We start from the raw sequence: 19,421 nt of genomic DNA on the forward strand, positions 1-19,421 counted from the left end.
TGAGGCATGAGGATGGCGTGGGAATGCTCTAGGCAGGGCTCCTGGTGCCACTGCCAACTCTTTGGTCCCCAAAAACCCTGGCACCTGCCTCTGCTTTCCTTTGGCCAGCAGCAACATGGTCCAGAGAGGGGCAGCTTGGCCTCTGGTGAAGTTACCGTCTTTGCCTCAATAGGCAACTCTTGTGTGTAAGGCCAGAGGGGTATTTCTGGAAGAAAAGACTCTTTTGTGGATGCTGCTGCCAACTCTGATTATGATCATGTTGGTTTTCCTATCACTGATTTTTGTCACAGAGCAGGATTGGTCAAGGCATTGCTATTCCTGGAGTCATCAAGCAATAAATCTACTCTTCAGGTGGCCAGGGAAAGATATCCTATTATACATGTAACAAGTGGGACTAAACAGATAAACCAGGCAGGCTGCTTCCATGAACTCACTCAGTTGCAAAGATTTACTGTCTGAGCAAGCTTTTCTTGCTGAGAAGGGCTTGGCTGGCCATCCTGTCACTGTGAGGTGATCTCATATGGATGGAGGGATATCCAGCGTGCCTGCTCACGGTAAAGGGACATTTCTCCTTCCAGCCAAAATCCCCTCACAGAAATCTCTCATGGGCAGATTTGCCCTACGGAAGCTCATCCCCTTCCTTCATAAAACCATCAGTGCCCAGACCCAAAGCTAGGACTGGGGTCAGACAAAGTGCTGGAAGCAGCGTTTGCCGCTGGAGCCATCCCAGTTCCCTGCCGTGCTCGAGCCAGCTGGGACTGTCGGCCTCTCCGCTCACACCCTCCAGCTTTCATGATGCCTCATTAACCAACCAGCCCTTGCAAATGTAGTTTTAATTGCATTAAAATAAAATTAAGCTAGAAATATGTCAAGCAGGTAAAACTGCAAAGTTTTAAAATGAAATGGAGGTACTGGAGGCTTGTAGTCTCCAAGTGTCACCAGGGGAGGACTCTTCCTCTGCCCTCTCCTCCAGCTGCTGGGGAGATGGGTGCTGCTGCAGCGTGGTGCCCCGGCAGTCACTGATTAACCACCCACCCGTGGAGGTGCTGCCCACGCCGCGGGTTACGCCTGGACCCCCTGGCTGCTCATTTCTGATGCTTGGCTTCACTCTGCGTTGTTTTTATAGACCTTTTGCCACAGCGCTTGTTCCCCACAGCCTTTTTTTTTTTTCCCTTTACAGTTTCAAATGTTTCAAATGTAAGGAGTGAGACTGATTCCTGCCATCCCTGGCTTGCTTTTTATGGGTAACTCCTCTGCAGCTTAGCCATCAGGCCTGTGTGGATGCAAGGATCTGGCCAGCTTTGAAAATATTTAGGTACAATTCCCCTTCTTATGAGAAGAGCTTATAAGCCTCCCAAAATAGAGGTGAAATGGAATTTCTGTGAGCCATTCATGCTACTTGGCTTTTTACCATATGGTGAATATTATCCCCCAGAGAGGAAAATATTCCCCATGGCACCCAGCTCCATCTTTTCTGTGTTCTCTAGTGCAGGCACGAAGACTGCATTGCTAGTGGCGTAAGCAGTAACAGGAGATGAAGATGTTGAAATCATATTATATTTATTACATACACGAGATATAAAAACAAATTACCAAAATAGTATCATTTTTTTTGTGAGTCCACAGGACCTTAAAAGAAAAATACATACGTAAAGCAGATTGGTAGACTCGTGACTTTTCTGGTGTTGTATGTCTTTCTTTTCTTTCCCCTCACACTCATGAACAAAATACACTATGCAATGTGGTTTAAAGATGCTTTACAGAAAAGATATATTTTAGTGCTGAAAACTGCAGTAAACTGTGCTATATTCCATACTGATGTTAATAAGGAAGTATAATGGCCATATATATTGCAAACAATACACAGAAGAAAACAAAGAAAATGTTCAGTTTTAAATACTAACATAAAAATAAAATAAACTCCAGGCCCACCATGAATCACTGGGTTGTGATATGCGAATGTGAGTCCTTTCCGTTCTCCGTATCCACTCCTTTTCCTGCAGGCAGAGTTTTTCTTGTCTGGCAATTGCATTTTTTTGTTTCAAAGTCTCTTCTTCTTCTCACGCTGCTTGCGAAGTCTCGCTGGAGTCCTGCCCACGGGGTCCAAGTGCTGGTCTGAAGCTGGGACTTCAGTGCAAATACTTTATCTTTCAGATTGTATCCTCAGATACTCTGAGTGGCCAGTGGCAGGCTGGCCGTTCCCTTTATACCATTAATGCTGTCCAACTGGGGGGGGTCTTCAGGAGTGCTTCTGTTCCAGGGAGTTTTTTTCATGTGCCATCTTCAACCTCTTCTTTCCCCAACACAATCAGACTTCCCGCACCGTGAAGTGGCAGGTAGTAAAGTGCTTTATACAATGAAATATTTACACTAGGGCTAGGTTCATTTTTTAACACTTCAAGGACAAAAGCCCAGAGACACTGCACGCTCTGGAGCTGGCTCTTCTCTGCAGCCGTGCGGTGGGTGGGGAGCTGGCCTCTGCTTCGCACTGTGCTTGTACCAAGGCAGGGGGATTTGATTCACTTCACCAGCTCCATCCTCACCAACACCAGCAGAGAACGTAGCCCCCGAAACCTTCAGGGGGGTGACCAGGTTAAAAGCACACAGTGCCTGATTCTCTTTGACAAGTGCCGTGTCCTAACCCGGGGGTGTTTCTAAAGAGCGGTCGTCGCTGCCGTGCTGCCTCCAGTGCCTGTCCACCGCTGGGCCGTCGCCTTCCCCACAGCATCCTCTGGGAGCCTCTGGAAGTCACTCAGGATCCGCGCTGGCAGCACTGGAAGCGGTGTTTTGCTTCTCAGCTGTAGCTCGTGGGCGTGCTTCCCCTCTCTAGGGTGGCAATTTAGTCTGGGGTGATCAGTGGCTTCATAGGAGTTGCTCCAACATCGCACTGGAGCGAGACAAGCGTCCGCCCTTCCTTTTGTTTCCCTCAACGTAACGATGAGCTGGGCTCAGGCGAGCCCCTGGCAAGGAAGCTACAAGCGAGTGAATGAACATTGGCCAGGAAGGGTTAAATTAGACAGCGCCTACAACTCTGAACGTCTCGCTACACCTTTTGGCACTATTTTCTTACATTCCAGTTTTCATCCTAGAGGTCTTCTCTCTGTGAAGGCTGTTGCATTTTGTGCATAAAGAAATGCCCTAGGCAGTCGCGCACCGCTAGTTGCAGTCTCTTTTCAAAATCTCCAGGACCTTTCTTCCAAGAGCCGACTTCCACTGATGGACAAAACTTTTCATGTTGACGATGAGTCTGCCCGTTCGGACATCCTCATGTCCTGCCACGAGGTACTCCAAGCCTGCAAACCAGCAAAGCGGTCAGGGACTGCACAGCACTACGCTTAAGAGGCCTATTGATGCTTCAAAGTCAGCCTGGATATCTGGTCCTGTGCAAAAAAGCACTTATACAAAGAAACACTTATACATACTGATTCTCTCATATATCTGTCTATCTATACCTCTATCTATATCTATGGAAAAATGACCCCTGTGGCACATCTGTCGGTGAGATACAAACTTTGATTTTGTTAACGTCTAAATATAAATGGAAGCTGAACTCTGGGGGCTGCACTACAAGTTTTTATACCTCCTTTGGGAACTGTTATTACCTCCGTTTGGCAGCCACCTGCCTCACCCCTCTCTGAATATACCTGGGGCTGGAAATCAGTTGGTTCAGCACATTCCAGCAATGACAGCACAGGATGGCCCAGTGCTGGTGTCTTGCTCAAAATGGCCAGTGCCCCCTTGCAGGCAAAGGCACTCTGGACCCTGCCGAGGGGCAATACTAGATTTGCTGGTGCGAGCACCCCAGAAGAGCCTGAGGTGGTGGCAGTCGCACTGAAAAGAGCTGCATTAACTTCTGCCTCTGCCAGATGTTTTAGAAGTAGCACCTGGCGAAGCCTTGCCTGCTGTCCAGAATGTGCCAGAAAGGGCTGGAGCGCAGCCCCATAGTGCCCTACTGCAAGGCTTGCCCCAGGCATCCAGGTCCGTGCCTGGCTTTCGGGGCACGACTCAGAGAGCACTTGGAGCCAGGCAATAACTGCTAAGTGGGGGGATGGGGTGAAGCCTTTGGCTTGAATTAGCTAAAGAAACACTGCCTCGGATCCCAACAGCCTAAATGGGCCACGAACATGGCATAAAAAGGGACAACAAGGAGGATAATTCCTCCCACGGCAGGAGGAGCTCCCTGCCAGGGCCAGCACCCTGCTGCAGCATGCTTGGGGTACAGCAAGCATGAGACCCCCCTGTATCCCCTCCTCCTCGCACTGGTCTGGGGAGCACCACGCGGCGGTACGAACTAGTTTGGGGGAGAGGGGACTCCCCCCGTGCTCTCGGTCAGCCTGCTCCACCCTGGCCATAGTGGGGAGCCTGCTCATGTTTCCATGGGTTTTCATTTTGTAGCTCAGAATAAAGGGCGAGTGTGCCCCAGTTAAAAGTCAAGCACATTTTTCTTTAATTCAATACAATTTGTTATCTACTTTACCCGAGGTTTTGGGCACACACATCCTCTCTTCTGCCAAGTAAACACAGGATATGTGTATGGCAGTATCAGCCTTTGCAAGATAGTTGTTTTGGCCATGTCAAGCCTACTGTTATAAGCATCACTCTTCAAGGGCTTCTAAATCTAATACCCCTTGAGAGAGAAATGTGGCATGCACCCTCAGAGAGCAAGCAAATATTGCTGTGGTTGCTGATTCAGTAGGGCTTTCTAGATTTTCAACCAGTTGTTACAGATGTGTAAAAATAAAAGGAATCGAACAACTGAGATGCCGCAACCCAGGACTTGAGGCTGTGAGTTTTGCCCTGCGTTGCTGGCAGGCGGTTCTCTGTTTATTTGTGTCTGTGCTTGGCAGAACCGAGGAAGGGAAGGGCTCCTGTTCCCTTCCGGACAGCTGAGACCTTTAAACCTTTCAGCTCACCGTCCCCCCAGAAGTCCAACCTGCCTCTGTGGGTGCGTGCACAGGGTAAGGTGTGCAAGGGTAACGAATACCCTCTTGTAGGAACTAAAGCACATTTATCATCTGAAAACTGCCCATGGAGATTTGATACATGCTTGGAGTTTCCATTATAGCTACATGTCAGGAAATAGGTTTATGTCAGCTTGGCTTTTTATCTGGCTGTTGTTGCTTTATTCATCTGGAGGTCATAAGCTCTTACTCTGACAGAGGGTTAAATCTGCTAACATAGTATTGCTGACCATCCAGAAATGAATGTGGTAGCTAAAGAAAAAAAATATTTAAAAAATATTTGGGATCCTTTTTTTTCCACTCTGAAATGATTGATCTTAAAGATGCGCTCAGTTGATGTTTTCAAATTTCCTGTTAGGACCAAACTTCACAATTTCTTTCCAACATGAAAGCTGAGATTGATTTATACTCATGGAACTCCAGCAGCTGTATTTCAAGAAAACACCAAGCTTTGCAGTGTAAATCACAAGAGCTGGCAAGCGGGTAACACCCGATGTGTCAGACGCCTGGATTGTCCCTAAAGACAATTGCACCTCCACCCTCCTGCTGATATCCAAGTGATCTTCATCGATTCTGTGATTAATGCTGTATTTTCCTCTGCTCGGGAAAATCAGTGAAGCTCCTCTAAAGTTAGTGGAGTCGCAAAGCTGTGTGTCAGGTGCGGGGCTGCCCTGCACGATCAGCGTCTGACAGCTTCCATGGCATTCCTCCAGGTTCATATTAAGGCTTTCTTGCTTGTGTTTGCATTGCATATGGAAAAATAAAACACCTGCATCTGTTTAATTATAGATTTATGGTGCTTTACCAATATCCAAAGTCTTACTGTGCTTAAACAGCAAAGTCCTGCCTAACGCTGCTGATTCATCTGACCCTTGCACCTGACAAGACTTCCTGAGTACAGCTGTGCTATCACGCCAGTTTGCCTTCAAAGCCAAAGACGGTCACTCCGGCGGAGATGAAAGAAGACTGCAAACACCTTACCAATGAATAACCTTTCTGTGTGATCCAGCCTCACAGACAGCCCTTTCCCCCCAAAGCAAGTTCCTAGTGCTGCACATGTAAGGGACATCTAAGCACTGAAGTCAACATTTCAATCGGTGATTTCCAGGTGATGTGTGCGCCTTAACGGAAAGAAACACCTTTATCTGAATTAGTTGGTAACTGTTGGTTTACCTCAACGTTGTAAAGAAAGGTGTGTCAGCTGGAGCTTAAGTTTTGCTCTACTGAAGAAAACCCTAGGTCTGCATCTCCTCATCCGTACTGGAGACTGCATGCACTGTTTAGCCACCACTGGTTATACTCCATTTCAGTGAAAAAAGATGAGAAAAAACTGTGAAGCCAAAGCTGCCCTCTCACTGCGTAAGAGAATCTCTTCCAAATCTTGTAGATGCAAATTCATGTTACTTTCAAAGAGATATCTTTCCTTGAGTTTAGATTAAAACTTCAGTACAATGTTATGACTCAGATTAGATTTATATGTGTTTTTATGGGTTCAAATTAGCAGTAGTTTTGAAAAGATATGTCATGTAATCGTGGCGTGATATGCACCTCCCTTTCTCTGGGAACTGACTGAGACTGGTAAAGCTGTAAGACTGTTACTGTGCTTCATAAAGAGAAATGGAGGTTTGAAAGTCTGTAGAATGAACCAAGTTTTTCTCTACAAAATTCAAATTTGATGGAGATTGCTGTTGGAATCCAAATGATGTAACAGCCAATAATTTAATCAACACTGGGCTGCAATCTCAACTCATTGGCATGAGGGGACGGAGGGGTGGGAATGAAATCTGTGTAAATGTGGTGGGGATGTAGTGTTCAGGGAGTCAAACCTACCAGGATTGAGGATGGGACAAGTGCAGCCTCTGTTAGTCCAGGATTCAGGGTAGAGCGTCCTCTTGCCCCGGAGGATCTTCAGCTTTGTAGATTTCAAGACTTTCTTGATCTTCACATTGACTTCTGCATGGGAGCCTTTGTCATGAGCTGACAAGATCTTCGTCTTGATCACTGGGAAGACACAAATTCAAAACCAGGAATATATAAACTATTTACAGCATGCTCTATTTTTTTTTTTTTTTTTTTGGTCTAATGCAGGTCTCTGGGTGAAGCAGTGAGGCCAATTACCTCCTTAGAGTGGAGTCAGCCCGATGCTCCTTGCTGGGGAGTCTGGGGTCAGCGCAGCCGCTGGGGGAGCACATACGTCCCCATACCCATGGGCAGGAACGCTGCTAGTTGGTTTGGCCACAGCCCCTGGACCTGCCACAAGGGCAGCGGGAGAGGTCCAATGACCTGATTTTCAAAACTTGTGAGGGCCCCATTTTCTCCCGGAGCTCACCAAAGACTTTGGCTTCCTTAGCACTTTTGGAAATCAAGTGGAAAGCCCGGCTTTTAGGGATGGACCTGGAGGCTTTTCCAGCCTCAGCCTGGGCAGGCCAGGCAGCAGGCAGAGGCGTGAGGGGCTGCCCCCATCCCACCCTGGTGAGCACTCCTGCTGCTGGTCCTCCCGCTTTGCGGAACTGCCAAATCCAAATGCAGTGGTGGAGATTGAGACGTTGGCGGGGACTGAGGCAAATCGCAGAGTATTCTGAGCTCACAGATACCCACAGGCGCACCCCCGCCACCTGGTACCCCACCTGCTGAGCCCCTGTGCGGTGGAGGCTCAGGGCTCAGGTCCCACGCGTGAGCTTCCTCCCGACTGCGCTGATGCCTACACTGGTAGGTATCACCGTATGGTGGTGCTTTATTCAGTGCTGCATGTTAGGAAGCTCAGGGAAACCTCCCCTCCTACAGTATGGCCTCCTGAAGCTCATGATGAGCCCCATAATTCATCTGTCTCTCCAGTGTAGCTGACATCTTTGCGTGTTGAGTGATGAAAGGGTGGGAAGCCTCAGTGCACTTCAGATAAGATTTATGAACTTGGGGCTTTTGTGACTTTTTCTTTTTTTTAATTCCTTATCTTTTGCAAGATTAAACACAGTCACTATCACGGCCAGGGAGCAAAACAGAATCAGATTTTTTCCTAATATCACTAAGCCAGGGCTATATTTCAACAGCTGGTGGCCCTTTGAACTTCCCTTTGTGGGTTGCTCCGCAGCCTGCAGAGGTAGGGGTTATCTCTCTGTGCATTTTCAGCTTCAGTGCGAGGAGAAACAGGTGCAAGAGACCCCTGGAAGACTGTGAGGGAAGGGAGTGCTCCACAGAGCGTTCTTTGCTCTGCTGTGGTATGAAGGAGGTGGTTCACTGGCACACACCAGAGAGGTCTTGGGAAGCAAAGTGCCTCCTCTCACTCATTTAAATCCAATAGACACACAGACAATATACATCACCCCATTGCAACAGCTGAACTTTGTTGACAGGGGGAAGCTCCCAGTAGCTGCTGGAGCTGTTTTCTCCATGTAGTGGCTTGTGTGGTGATCACGGTCCCTCCTTACATTCAGTGTAATTCAGACTTAGTGATTTCTAGACTGTTCTTGGAGCACATGGTCTACAGACAGAGTTTTAGTGACCTGTTTTTGGTAATGGTGCTTTCCAGTCTGTCTCGGACCTAGACAACCTCTCAGAGACCCTTCCAGCTCTTGTCCTCCCACAATTTCTGCACAGGAGTATTTTGGTAGCGAGAGATGTGGATAACAGAGCAAGACACTTCGCCAACCTTGACTTGGCACCATGATATCTATACATTTTGGAAAGGTCAAAGATCTGCCCCCAGACTAAGTAGCCCGTGGGTTTGCAGGGACGGAGTGGTGCACACAGCAGCACCTCTCATGCTTTACACTCGTGCACCACCTCTCAGCCTCCCTTTACACCCCTGCCACCTCACCCAAAACTCACCGTAGGTGTACTTCATCCCGCAGAAGACCTTGGGATTCCCTAAAACTTGCTCTTTACATTCGCATTTACCTGGGGAAAGAGAAGGAAGCAAACGGCTGTGGATTGTACTGAAAAGATGGGAGCCTTTGTGGGCGGACCCTGGGACCTGCCAGAGGTTTTCACGTGGTCCACAGGCCCCATGCAAAGAAAGCCCTATTTTCAGACCCAAGCTGAATATACAATCTTAGTCCAAGGGCAATTATTCCTTGTTTACAATTTGAAGAGAAGGGAAACAAAGGCCTTATTATTTTGCCTCGGGATGCAAATAACATGCATGTCTTTCCCCGTGGTATTTTCCACACCGTAATGTACCAGACAAAATTTTAAAAGGAAATGTTGCAGAGGTTAAGGCAGATTAATGACTTCCATGATCTTAGAACAAAGAATAACATGATATACTTATTTACGTTTAAAATGAAGTCGCCCAGACAAATGATGGAGCTTTCCCCTCAATTAACTCAATTATTGTATCTTCGAGATTTTATCATGCCGCTTTCTGAAAATGGAGGAAATGATGCTTGCCTGCTTGCATGCCGTGATTGCAAGGGAGGACGGCCTGACACTGTGCTGGGGGGACAAACTGCCTCGCAGCAACCTCACGCAGCACCTGCCTCCTCCAGACTGGGGGGGGGAAATAACTTCCCCAGCTGAAACCATAGTTGAAATGCTAGGCAATCTCAAATTGCATCATAAGCTGCAGTTGATGCCAAAACGTTGTGGGTATTGGGGAAATAAATTTTTATTTGGAAATTTCCAATTCCTTGCCCATGAAGTGGCAAAAACCTCCCTCTAAATAATGTTGCTGGTTTGTCCAACGTGTAGTAGTTCCAGTGAATACAAAGACACATTTAAAACACGATGGACAAAATAAAGAGAGCGTTCAGCCTTGAAATCCAGAGCTGGGGCTGCAGATTCAGGCAGGCAACTCTTGCCTTACCGACAGCTAAATGCTGGGTGCAGGCTTTCAGCATGGAGCATCTGCCTGAAGGGTTTGCATGCCCTCACGTTGATGGGATGAGCCATAAGGCTCCTCCAGCTCATGGAGGGGAAGGAGGTGGTCACACAGGACTTTAAGGGGGGAATGTCCATCCCTGCCTGCAACTGCTAGGGCACTGATTACAAGCCGGTACAGAAGACTATCCACACTGGCTGTTGGCAGGAAGGATGGGACAGGGAAACACGTGCGAAGCCGCCACCCTACCAGAATGCCGGAGTGCCGAGAAGCCCTGCTCATCCTCCCAGCCCCAGGTGGGCTCGCTCTCGTTGAGCAGTGCCTGGAAAGGAGGTGCTTCGTGGTGCCAGGTCACGTCCGAGCTGCTGGGGGGAAAGGGAGGTGGTCAGCCTTCCTCCTGGAGCTGGTGGAAAGCAGGGCTGCTACCAACCCGCCCTCCAGGCGCAACGTGACTGCACTCCTTGGTGGTGTTAAACGCAAAGGGCAGTTTTGGAAAGTGAACAGGTTGAGTGTTGTCAGAGCGGATCATGAAAAGGCATTACAGGGATTTATATGCTATAAATATCCCCAGCGTGGTAAAAAAAGGCAACATATAAGATCTGGAGAGTGGGGTATTATTAAAATGTCCTGTCTTCTAAAAGTCAGAGCCTGACTCTAAGTCAGCGCAGTCAATGCAAGCTGAGTTGCAACAGAACAATATTAACCCTTTGATCTCCCCTCGCTCAGATCTCCCCAAGGCTCACATTTTGCTCATGGAGAGGAAGCATCGGTGAAGGCTATGGAAAACACCCCATGCATTAACATCAGCACTGAGAGCCAACAATCCAACCTCGCTAGTGCCTTGCCATGGTGTGCCAGGCACCCAGGTGAACTGCAGCCTCAGCTCCCACTCCTCCCCAATTCCTGACCAGACCAAACCCCAAATATTTTATATAATGGAAATTTTCCAGACTGTGTGCCATGCATAAATCGGGTCGGAGCAGTGCCTTCCCTGGGATGGAGATTGTGGGGGGATTGCTGAGGCTGGGGAGGGGCGGCCGGGACCTCCCAACTCACCTGCTGCTGCGGCAGTCGCCGGTGCGGGGGTCGCAGCTGCGGGCGCAGTCGCAGGGGCGGCAGCCGTAGGCACCGAAGCCCCAGTAGCCGGGGAGGCAGCGGTCGCAGCGGGGCCCCGCCACACCGGGCTTGCAGGGGCAGTCGCCGGTGCTGGGGTCGCAGAAGGTGCCGGGGCCCAGGGGGAGCACGGCCGATCCCAGGGGGTGGCAGGAGCAGGCTGCGGGGGACACCGTGGGGGAAGAGAGAGCATCTGTGAGTGCAAAAGCTCTGCGGGACGAAGGCGCAGGAGATACCTGCGAAACCACGGCTCTGCCTAGGGACAATGATGTTTCTGGGTTTTTTTTTTCCTCTCACCTGTATAAATCTGACCAGAATCTCCCTTTAGAAACCGTACAACTTTAACTTTTTTGAGGTAGCTTAATTAGTCAACCTACCCTGGTTTCGCGTTACATTTTGCCAGACAGACCTTTATTACTTTCCTTACAGCACCTGGACTCCAGTCCAGCCAAGTACCCAGGGATGCGTCTGGCTCACAATGATGTTTAAGCAGCTGTGGGTACTTCATTGCAAAAATGAATCAGAGCATAATTACTTTCTAAAGTAATAACAACTGTCTTGCATCCAGGAGGTTAAAAAAACCCTTCAGAGCAGTCATTTGAATTAAAGTGGAGGCTGAGCAAAAAGTACCCCTCTGTCTGATTTTCTTTCAAAGCCATCATTTCAAAACATTAAAAAAAAAGAATGAGCTCAGAGACATGCTTTTGCATATACTCTGGGACATAGGTTTACAGAGCACATGTTGGAAATGCCAGCTGCTCTTTTTTCCTCCCCCACAGCCCCTTGCAGCAGAACGATGCACTGGAAGCATACTAGGACACACTGGGAGAAATGGCCATTCTCACAAATCAGAAAGGATGCCCTAAAATAGGTTATGTGAAGTTTTCCTTGCCTACTTCTTAGGATTTTTCTTTTGCATAAATGTAATTTGTGTCTGTTGCAAGACTACAATCTTTTTCCCCCCAAAGATGTTAATCTTTTCAAAGATCAGAAATACAGTTATCGAAAGTGTGAGCCAAACCTCTGACCATCTGGCCTGGCCAGCAGGCAACGCGGTGCCCTGCAGGACCCGTACCTGGGTGACTTGTGCTCTCCTTCCCTCGGGGTTTGGTTCTCTGACCAGACATGTTGTGGTCAGCCTTGTGCATTATGGCAAAAAAATTCCCTGCTGAAAGACTTTTGTCTAAAACTCAATTTACACAAAAATTAGATATCCTGAGAAAATTTCATTTGGAGGGAAAATCTGCACCAAATTCTAATACAAATATTTTTATTTTGCAACTCTGAAGGCAATAAAGCAGAAAAGCCACTGCATGCGACACAAACTTTCTTTCTCTTAAAATACTTATTGCTGTGCACATATATTTAATTTTGCTCTGACAACATTTTTGTGGTTTCAGGGATTTGACATACCTGGAATGTCATTTCAAAATATTAAAGGATAGATTAATATTGGCAGTTAACTTAGAGGCGACTACAATTCCAAAATCTTTGCCAAAGTAATCCCCAAATTTTCCCCACCCTTTCCATTCCCAAACAAATATAATTATATAAAATTAAAAGATTAGAAAGCCTCTCCACAAACTGCATAACTAGCTGCAGGCAGTGAACTCCGGTACCTTTAATAGCATAGTTTTCAACAGCGCTCACTGAGACTCGCATACCTTTCTCCTGAAGTCTGTGAAGTGTTTTACACCTGACACATGTAGCCAAATGCTCCCTTTTCCTACTAGATGTGGTGGGTATTTCTGGCATTCCTCAGCCCCTTCAGGGGAAATATCAAGCACTTAAAGCTCTTCTATTCTCCTGCAGTCAGTGAGCTAAACCCACTGCTCAGAAAGAGATTTGGTCCTGTTTCGGTTGGGTTTCAGCTGAGTTTTACAGCCAACCCTAGTGGGGTTGGAGCTTTTTATGTTTTAGACAATGCTTTTGCACAATTCTTTTCCTAATGGAAAATTTAATGGCAGTGGCAACACCATGGTGAGACAAGACTATTAAATTTACAAAGGCTGTTACAAAAAATACAGCAGCAAGCTCATAGGCAATTAAAATGGCAATTAAAAATGAGAATGTAGTTGGCTATACTTTTCAATAAAAGCTGCAGAGAGGTATGTTGTAAAGGTTGGTCACTTCCACAGGGGCTGCGCACCCACTTCCACGGACCCTGTCCTTCCTGGCTGCTCCCCTGGCTACCAGGCTGCTCTTCTGAGCTACCAAGGCGCTGACCTGCTTTCCATCGGTGGCGGGTGAAGTGAAGCTTTCTGGTCTTGCCCCTTGGGTGGAGGCCCAAGGTGACACTAAGTGGTGTTAATCTGGATGCTCTGGGTGGCAAATTTACAACACGGTAAATGTTTGTGACGTGCTGCAGTGGGAACGTGCCGAGCAATGCAGAGACATAAAATGCAGCTTCATCACTACACGCCAAGCACAGAAATGAGACTCTAGAGCTCAAATGTGAGTGCGTTGTACAAGCTTTGAAAGAAATGCATGAAAATAGGACCAAGTGCTTCCATACTATGGCAATGGAAGGAAGAAAAGGACTGCCGGACTGATTATACAACATTTGGCAGATGCAGCTACTGGTCCCTCATGGGCTGCTGTGCTGAGTGTTGGTTTTAGACCCCGTTTTCCTCCTTCCACCCGATCTGCACCTCACTGCAGCACAGGTAGTAGGAGACCCACCTCCAGGAAGGTGAGAGGAGCAGCCGAGCAGCAGATAGAGCAGCTACAGACAGTGCTGGATGGCACTTTGCGGTGGATACACGGGTGCGGAGCGCGAGACTCTCAGTGCGAGGCTTCGGGCCAGCGCCCGTCTTGTGCTGTGGCCACCCCACTGGGGAGGCTGGGGGTTTCCACAGCCAAGGGAGCTCCAGTGAGAGAAGGGCTGGCTGGGCACCACAAGCCTGGGACCAAGAGAAACCTTCCACAAACTTCATCTTTTTGCTTTCTTTTCAATGGGTAAGCAGCATCGTTAAAATGCCAATTTACCACCCTGTACTACATAGCAATATTTTGCACGCGACTTCCACGCACGTACGAGTTAACAGCCACCTGTCTCGGCATCGCATGTGCTGATTGGGATCGAAACCCAGTGAGCAGGACTCCAGCAGAGCTGGATTTCCCCGCCTGGGATCAGTGATACTGTTGTGGTTTCTTCAGCCGCCAGCTAACCTTTGGAAATGACAAATATTTACCCTCAAAAACCTACAGTTGAAAAGCAAAAATAAACTCAGCAATTATAAAACCCAATTTATTGTCTGCAATTATACTGTAGCTGAGGCTTAAAAATTAGTGAGGGATGTAAAGAAAAGGACCGACAGGTATGGTGGGGGGAAACAGTCAGATTGCTGGTTTAAACGGCAGAATGTCTCGTTTTATCGGGTACACACCTACTCCTGAGCAAATATATACACTCTTCGCTTACAAGAATCTTTAAAGTATCCTTAAAGATTATGGCTTAACAACTGCTTTATTTACTTTGACCTTGGTATTTTTAAATTTTCAATGCGAGCCGGCGGTTGAGCAATAACGGTGCCTTGAGCCAGAAGCAAGCAGGCAACATGGTGGCCTTCCCGGGAAGAATAACAGGGCACCACGCACGTCCCTTGTTATTGCAGACCATGGCTTGGTCGTTGGAAATGTGCCAGGCATAGGCTGTAATCGGTCTTATCTAATTTAATTTAACAGTCATTAGTCATTTGCTACGGCCCTGCAAGCTGCTGGGCTCCCCCATGTGACGCTGGGTCCCTGGGTGCAGGGAGCAGCCCTGGCAGCAGGAGACCAGAAGGGAAATGGTGAAGGAGTCTTAGGGAGAAGAGCATCTGTGAGGGTTTGAAAAGCCCAGAGAGAAAAAATCTGTGTGTTTGTGTCAATGTGGTCTCTGAAAGGAAAGCATTCAGATAATCCCTACATTTTTGTGGAACCCAGTTTATGCCGGGGACCGTTTTCTCCCTGAGATACTTGAGTACTTCATGCTCTGTAATTCATAAATACTGGAAAAAAAAAAAGGGCAAGAGTAGATGTACTTAATGCAGAAGGTAAATAAATGTAGACTTTTTCTCACTGTACTCAAGGCTATCTTACAGTTCTTGTCAAATAGATATTACTTTTCACCTTTAAATACCAGAGTTCATGAATACATAGTGGCCCATGGATTGTTGCATTAAAGAGTAACGGAAACAAATTTATGGTCTTTATGTCAGACACACTTTTTTGGGAGGGAAAAATGTGGAAAGTGGAATGCCACAGGCCAGTGATTTAGAGATGAATGCTGAAAGCTGAGAGGACCGAGCACTGCCATTTGTGTCTGCTGTTACATCAACAAAAATGTCCATTAATCATCTCATCTCCACAGCTTCCTCCTGCCCAGAAGGGCTGGGAGAAACTTTTTAATCAAGTCTCCTGGGATTTGGCTAGCATATAGCTAATGACGTGATGTAATGCCTGACTTCATTAGTGCTGGTCAAACTTGCACGCAGACACGCACACACTGTTGGCAGCCTTCCTCTCAAGCCATGGTCGTTTTGCAGTGGTATGTCCCAAGACCTCTGTTTCCATCTGGTTTTGCAAGGAAGGAGGGTCCATGCCGGCCAGCTCCGGAGGTGCCATTTGACTCCCTCTCAGACCCTCCAAACAGCTGCAGGATTTGGACTGGGTGTTTTGGCACCAGGAAAACCCTACGATGAGTCCATTGTGAAACTCCGTCTCCTCAACGGGCTGCAGGAGACATCATGGCAGCCACTCCTACCACCTCCAAGGTGAAGGGCGTTATTTTTAGGTGTCCAGAAGACCGCACTCAAATCAGTGCCAAAGCTTGATTTGGCTTCAATGGCCTCAGCAAAGTACGTGCTCTTCCCTGATGGGAGCTGGCACATAAAGAGCACCAGGAATTACAATCCTAGTGAAGGTAGTGCAGCTGCAGTAAAAGCGCATTTTGGAGCTTGGGATCCCATACAGAATTTACTTCAGTCTTTCATCCTGCATTATCTAGCAGGAGTCAACTGATGCAGTTGGGTTTTTTTCTTAATCAGCAAGGCTGAACCCATGAGAGTTAGAAAAAATCCTCAAGCCCCTGCTTTGGTTCTAAGTGCAAGATTTAAACCTGTTTTTTTACTAATGAGACTCCAAAACAAAAGTTTGTGGCACAAGTTCTGTCAATAATTATAGAGGGAAAGTATCTGATGTTTCAGAGAACAAGACTTGGGACTTCAATGCTAAATTCACTGTTTAAAAATCCAAATTTGTGTACATACTACAGCAGTGAAATAATTATTTACACAAGTAATGGAGAACTGTGGTCAATTCTGTTTTTGTAAAAGGCATCAGGGCTGTAACACAGGCAGTTCAGCTGTTACTGCTCCTCCTTGCAACGAGAGAAAGGTGAAGAGGAGGAGGACTACTGCGACAGGCTGGCGGGGCCACAGGGAGTCTCATGAGGATGACGCGCAGTGAGGGAGAGGGACAAAAGCAGCCATTCCTCACCGGACGCCGCAGACGAAAGTGAAACCGCAAACGCTCTCCCAGCCCAGGGAGCAGCTCCCCACCCCAGAAGGCTTTCTCTTCCTTTAAACGCAGGCACTTCTCCTTTGCAGGTGGGAGATGCGCTCAGTGCCCCCTCAAATGACACAAGCAGGGTGTCAGTCAGATTTTTTTTCTGCCTCCTATGAAGGTCCTCCTCCAGATTCGGGTCAGTGAGGAGAAATCTGGTGAAGCTGGTGAGTGGCTGTAGGTGCAGAGCGAAGAGCATGCCTGTGCCCTATATTTAGCCGACCAGTGTAATGTGCTCAGCGCGGTTTGGGGATCCGGAGTCCCCCATGGTGAGTCACCGTCCTCACAGTGGTCCCTAGGGAGGATGGCTTTTGGATCACTGCTTTTGCTTGGGAAATATTTAATTTCACATGTGGCCAAGTCGTTGCCTTTCGCCTGGCCTCCCCCGTGTCACGCCTTCTGGAATATCACTTAAGTCGTGTTCCCGTCTCTCCCTCCATACCCACCTGCTGCCACTGCGAAGATGCGCGGGTGGGCGATGCTGTTTATCAGCTGCACCCCTGTTGGCTGAGGCACTCCGCTTCCAGGGTTGCGGCAATCACCAAACAAGGAGAACATGCAAACATGATGCAGCTTTTGCTCTCCAAAAATAGCAGGAGACAGTCAATGAATCATCTCTCTTTCCCTGCCCCAAGCTACAGGGATCCTTGGGATAGATTTGTCAACAGTATCTGCAGGCTTTTGCTCTGCAAACTGCACCATTGCTTTTTGCCAACAGCATCAATAAGGGAATTCAAAGAACTCCCTGTCCCTCACTGAAGCAAAAAGATTGCTCCAAGGAGGAGCAGGAAGATCTCACCTTCCCTTTGACGCCCTCCCACTTAACCCCAGAATTTTACTAGTAAAAGGTCACTTACGTTTGCAGGCGTCCGGGGCAGAGAAGGGCTTCCTGAGGTCCCGGTAGAAGCCTGGCTTGCAGCGCTGGCAGTGCTGCCCTTCCGTGTTGTGCAGACAGTTGTCGCAGACACCGCCGCTGCGGTTGCCTGATGCCAGCCACGCATCCATGTCAAAATGACAAGTGTCGGCATGCCCATTACACTTGCATGCTGAGACAAAGCCAAAGGGAAGCGAAAGACTCATTAAGGCAGTGAAAGATGTTGATTTATAGCAAAGAGACACAAAAACCCAAATCATGTTTTGGAATGGGACACCAACAGACAACATGGTCTCATGAGGATTTCCAAGCTTTGCAGACAGTGCTGTCCCTACCGTACAAACGTGCGGTGGGCACTGGGCATTGGTTCTGCACTTGCTGAGCAAACACCTGCCTGGTGTCCCAGTATCTGCTGCCTCTTGGGAACACAGGAGAAAGGTGTGCAAGGAGGAAACATTTTGCTCTGGCAGAGTCTCTGAAGGCACAGTTCCCAGCTTGTTACTTACATTGACACTCTTTGGGGGCTCCAGTTTTGCCGTCGGCAGCCTGCCAAGGCCGGTCGTTGTAGAGCGGGGCGCAGTGCTGGCAGTGGGACCCTGCTGTGTTGTGCTTGCACATGCATTTCCCATGGACCTAGTAGGGGAAAGAGAGCAAGGATCACCCACAGCAAAGCCCAAAGAGTGTCTGGAGCACGAGCAATGCCCAGGTACAGGATATACCGCACCAGCTAGATGCTATTATATAGACTAGAAAGAGGGCTAGCATGATGTCTGTCTTGGTGTCTTGAACTAGAAAAATATTCTGCAGTTACATTTTCAATTAGCTTAGTATTTGCAGAGCTGCGTGTCATGGTATTGCATAATCATACCTTTTTTTGAGACCTAGAAGGATCTTTAGCAGAGTTTCCAGCTGCAGCATAAGTTTCCAGGAGAGATTAAAAAAAGCCAAGATCCAAAGCATCCTTGGGATACACTGTAAAACCTTTTGCTTTTTCTCCCTTCCAAACATGAATACACTTTTGCAGCACTGCAGGAATAGCACTCACAACCTCAGCATCCAGCTCTGTGTGCCCAGCCATCAACAACACAAATAAGTACAAGAAAAAAAGAAATTCAAACCCCCAAAACATAGATATCCACTCATCCCAGGCAGAGTGTTTGCCCCACAAAGGAAGAACCAGGGACAGCACAGACTGTGAGTGACTATACTTGGATATGTTCATGACAGATAAGTAATTTAACAGCTAGACAGCCTAGTGCAAGGGGGTAATTAGAGATGAAAAGCCAGCGTAGCACGCTCGGTGCCAGCTGCCCTGTCAGCCACTGGCATTACTCACACTGTTGGCAAATGCAAAGAAAACAGGACGTAGCCAGAGGGCAAGAGCAGCCCGGCAGCCCCTAGATGCAATGAAATCAAGCTCTGAAGCAGCATAGGTCTGCCAGCAAGGCTGAAGGCCCTGCCTTTTGCCATGGACCGTGGCAGGCAGCTACCTACCATAGCTATTTTGGCGGCTGCCTGCGCTTACAGCTTTACTCTGCTCAACGTTTTGCTTTTACATACACTTTTACTAAGAGCATTTCAGCTGCAAGTCTCTCCAGACATCTGATGCATGGCCAGGCTCAAGGCATGACCGGTGTCCTGTGTTTGCTGAAACACGAGCTGAGCGGTGCCTCACCACCCTGCTGCCCCTTCTTTCACCAGTCGCAGGGAAAGTGATAGAGAAAGGAAGGCAATAAACTGAGCGTGGTTTGGCTTCTGCTGCTCAGTAATGAGCCGGAGACCTCACCCTGCCCTGCCAGTGTGGCCCCGCGCTCATGCCACAGGTTGGCCATAAAACTAATGGAGCTGGGGACCTGCACCAGCCGCCGGCTGCTTTCGGCATTGGGAGCAACACAGGGCGGTCGGGGTAGCTGGTGATCCATCCCAGAGCTGGGGCATGGCTTTGAATGCTACTGGAAAATGCTGGCTTCCACTCGGTTTAACTTGTGGTTTTACAAGTGTGCTGTTCCTAACGGTATGACTTGCTGCTGAGACCTGCCACGAAAAAGGTTCCTGTGAGAAACCTGAACAGTAAACAAAACAGGAAAGGACCTTGAACATGTTGTAAACA

General features: G+C 48.0%; 1 protein-coding gene across 2 annotated transcripts in view; it reads right to left on the reverse strand.

Annotated features, from left to right (window-relative positions):
• Positions 1–2,746: 2,746 nt before the first annotated feature.
• NTN4 (netrin 4) overlaps positions 2,747–19,421 on the reverse strand; it is a 44,705-nt gene continuing 28,030 nt past the window's right edge. The window contains exons 3-9 of one of the 2 annotated variants that reach the window (XM_075718193.1): positions 17,818–17,944; positions 17,295–17,483; positions 10,834–11,050; positions 10,027–10,139; positions 8,787–8,855; positions 6,792–6,962; positions 2,747–3,293 (exon numbers count right to left, since the gene is read on the reverse strand). In XM_075718193.1, coding sequence (XP_075574308.1) covers positions 3,157–3,293; positions 6,792–6,962; positions 8,787–8,855; positions 10,027–10,139; positions 10,834–11,050; positions 17,295–17,483; positions 17,818–17,944 — 1,023 coding nt within the window. In that variant the 3' untranslated portion in view covers positions 2,747–3,156. The remainder of the gene's footprint in view (positions 3,294–6,791; positions 6,963–8,786; positions 8,856–10,026; positions 10,140–10,833; positions 11,051–17,294; positions 17,484–17,817; positions 17,945–19,421) is intronic. The other variant, XM_075718200.1, reaches the window with a different exon arrangement.

Source organism: Pelecanus crispus, chromosome 1 (genome assembly GCF_030463565.1).
Source record: "Pelecanus crispus isolate bPelCri1 chromosome 1, bPelCri1.pri, whole genome shotgun sequence".
In the NCBI taxonomy this organism is placed as follows: Eukaryota; Metazoa; Chordata; class Aves; order Pelecaniformes; family Pelecanidae; genus Pelecanus; species Pelecanus crispus.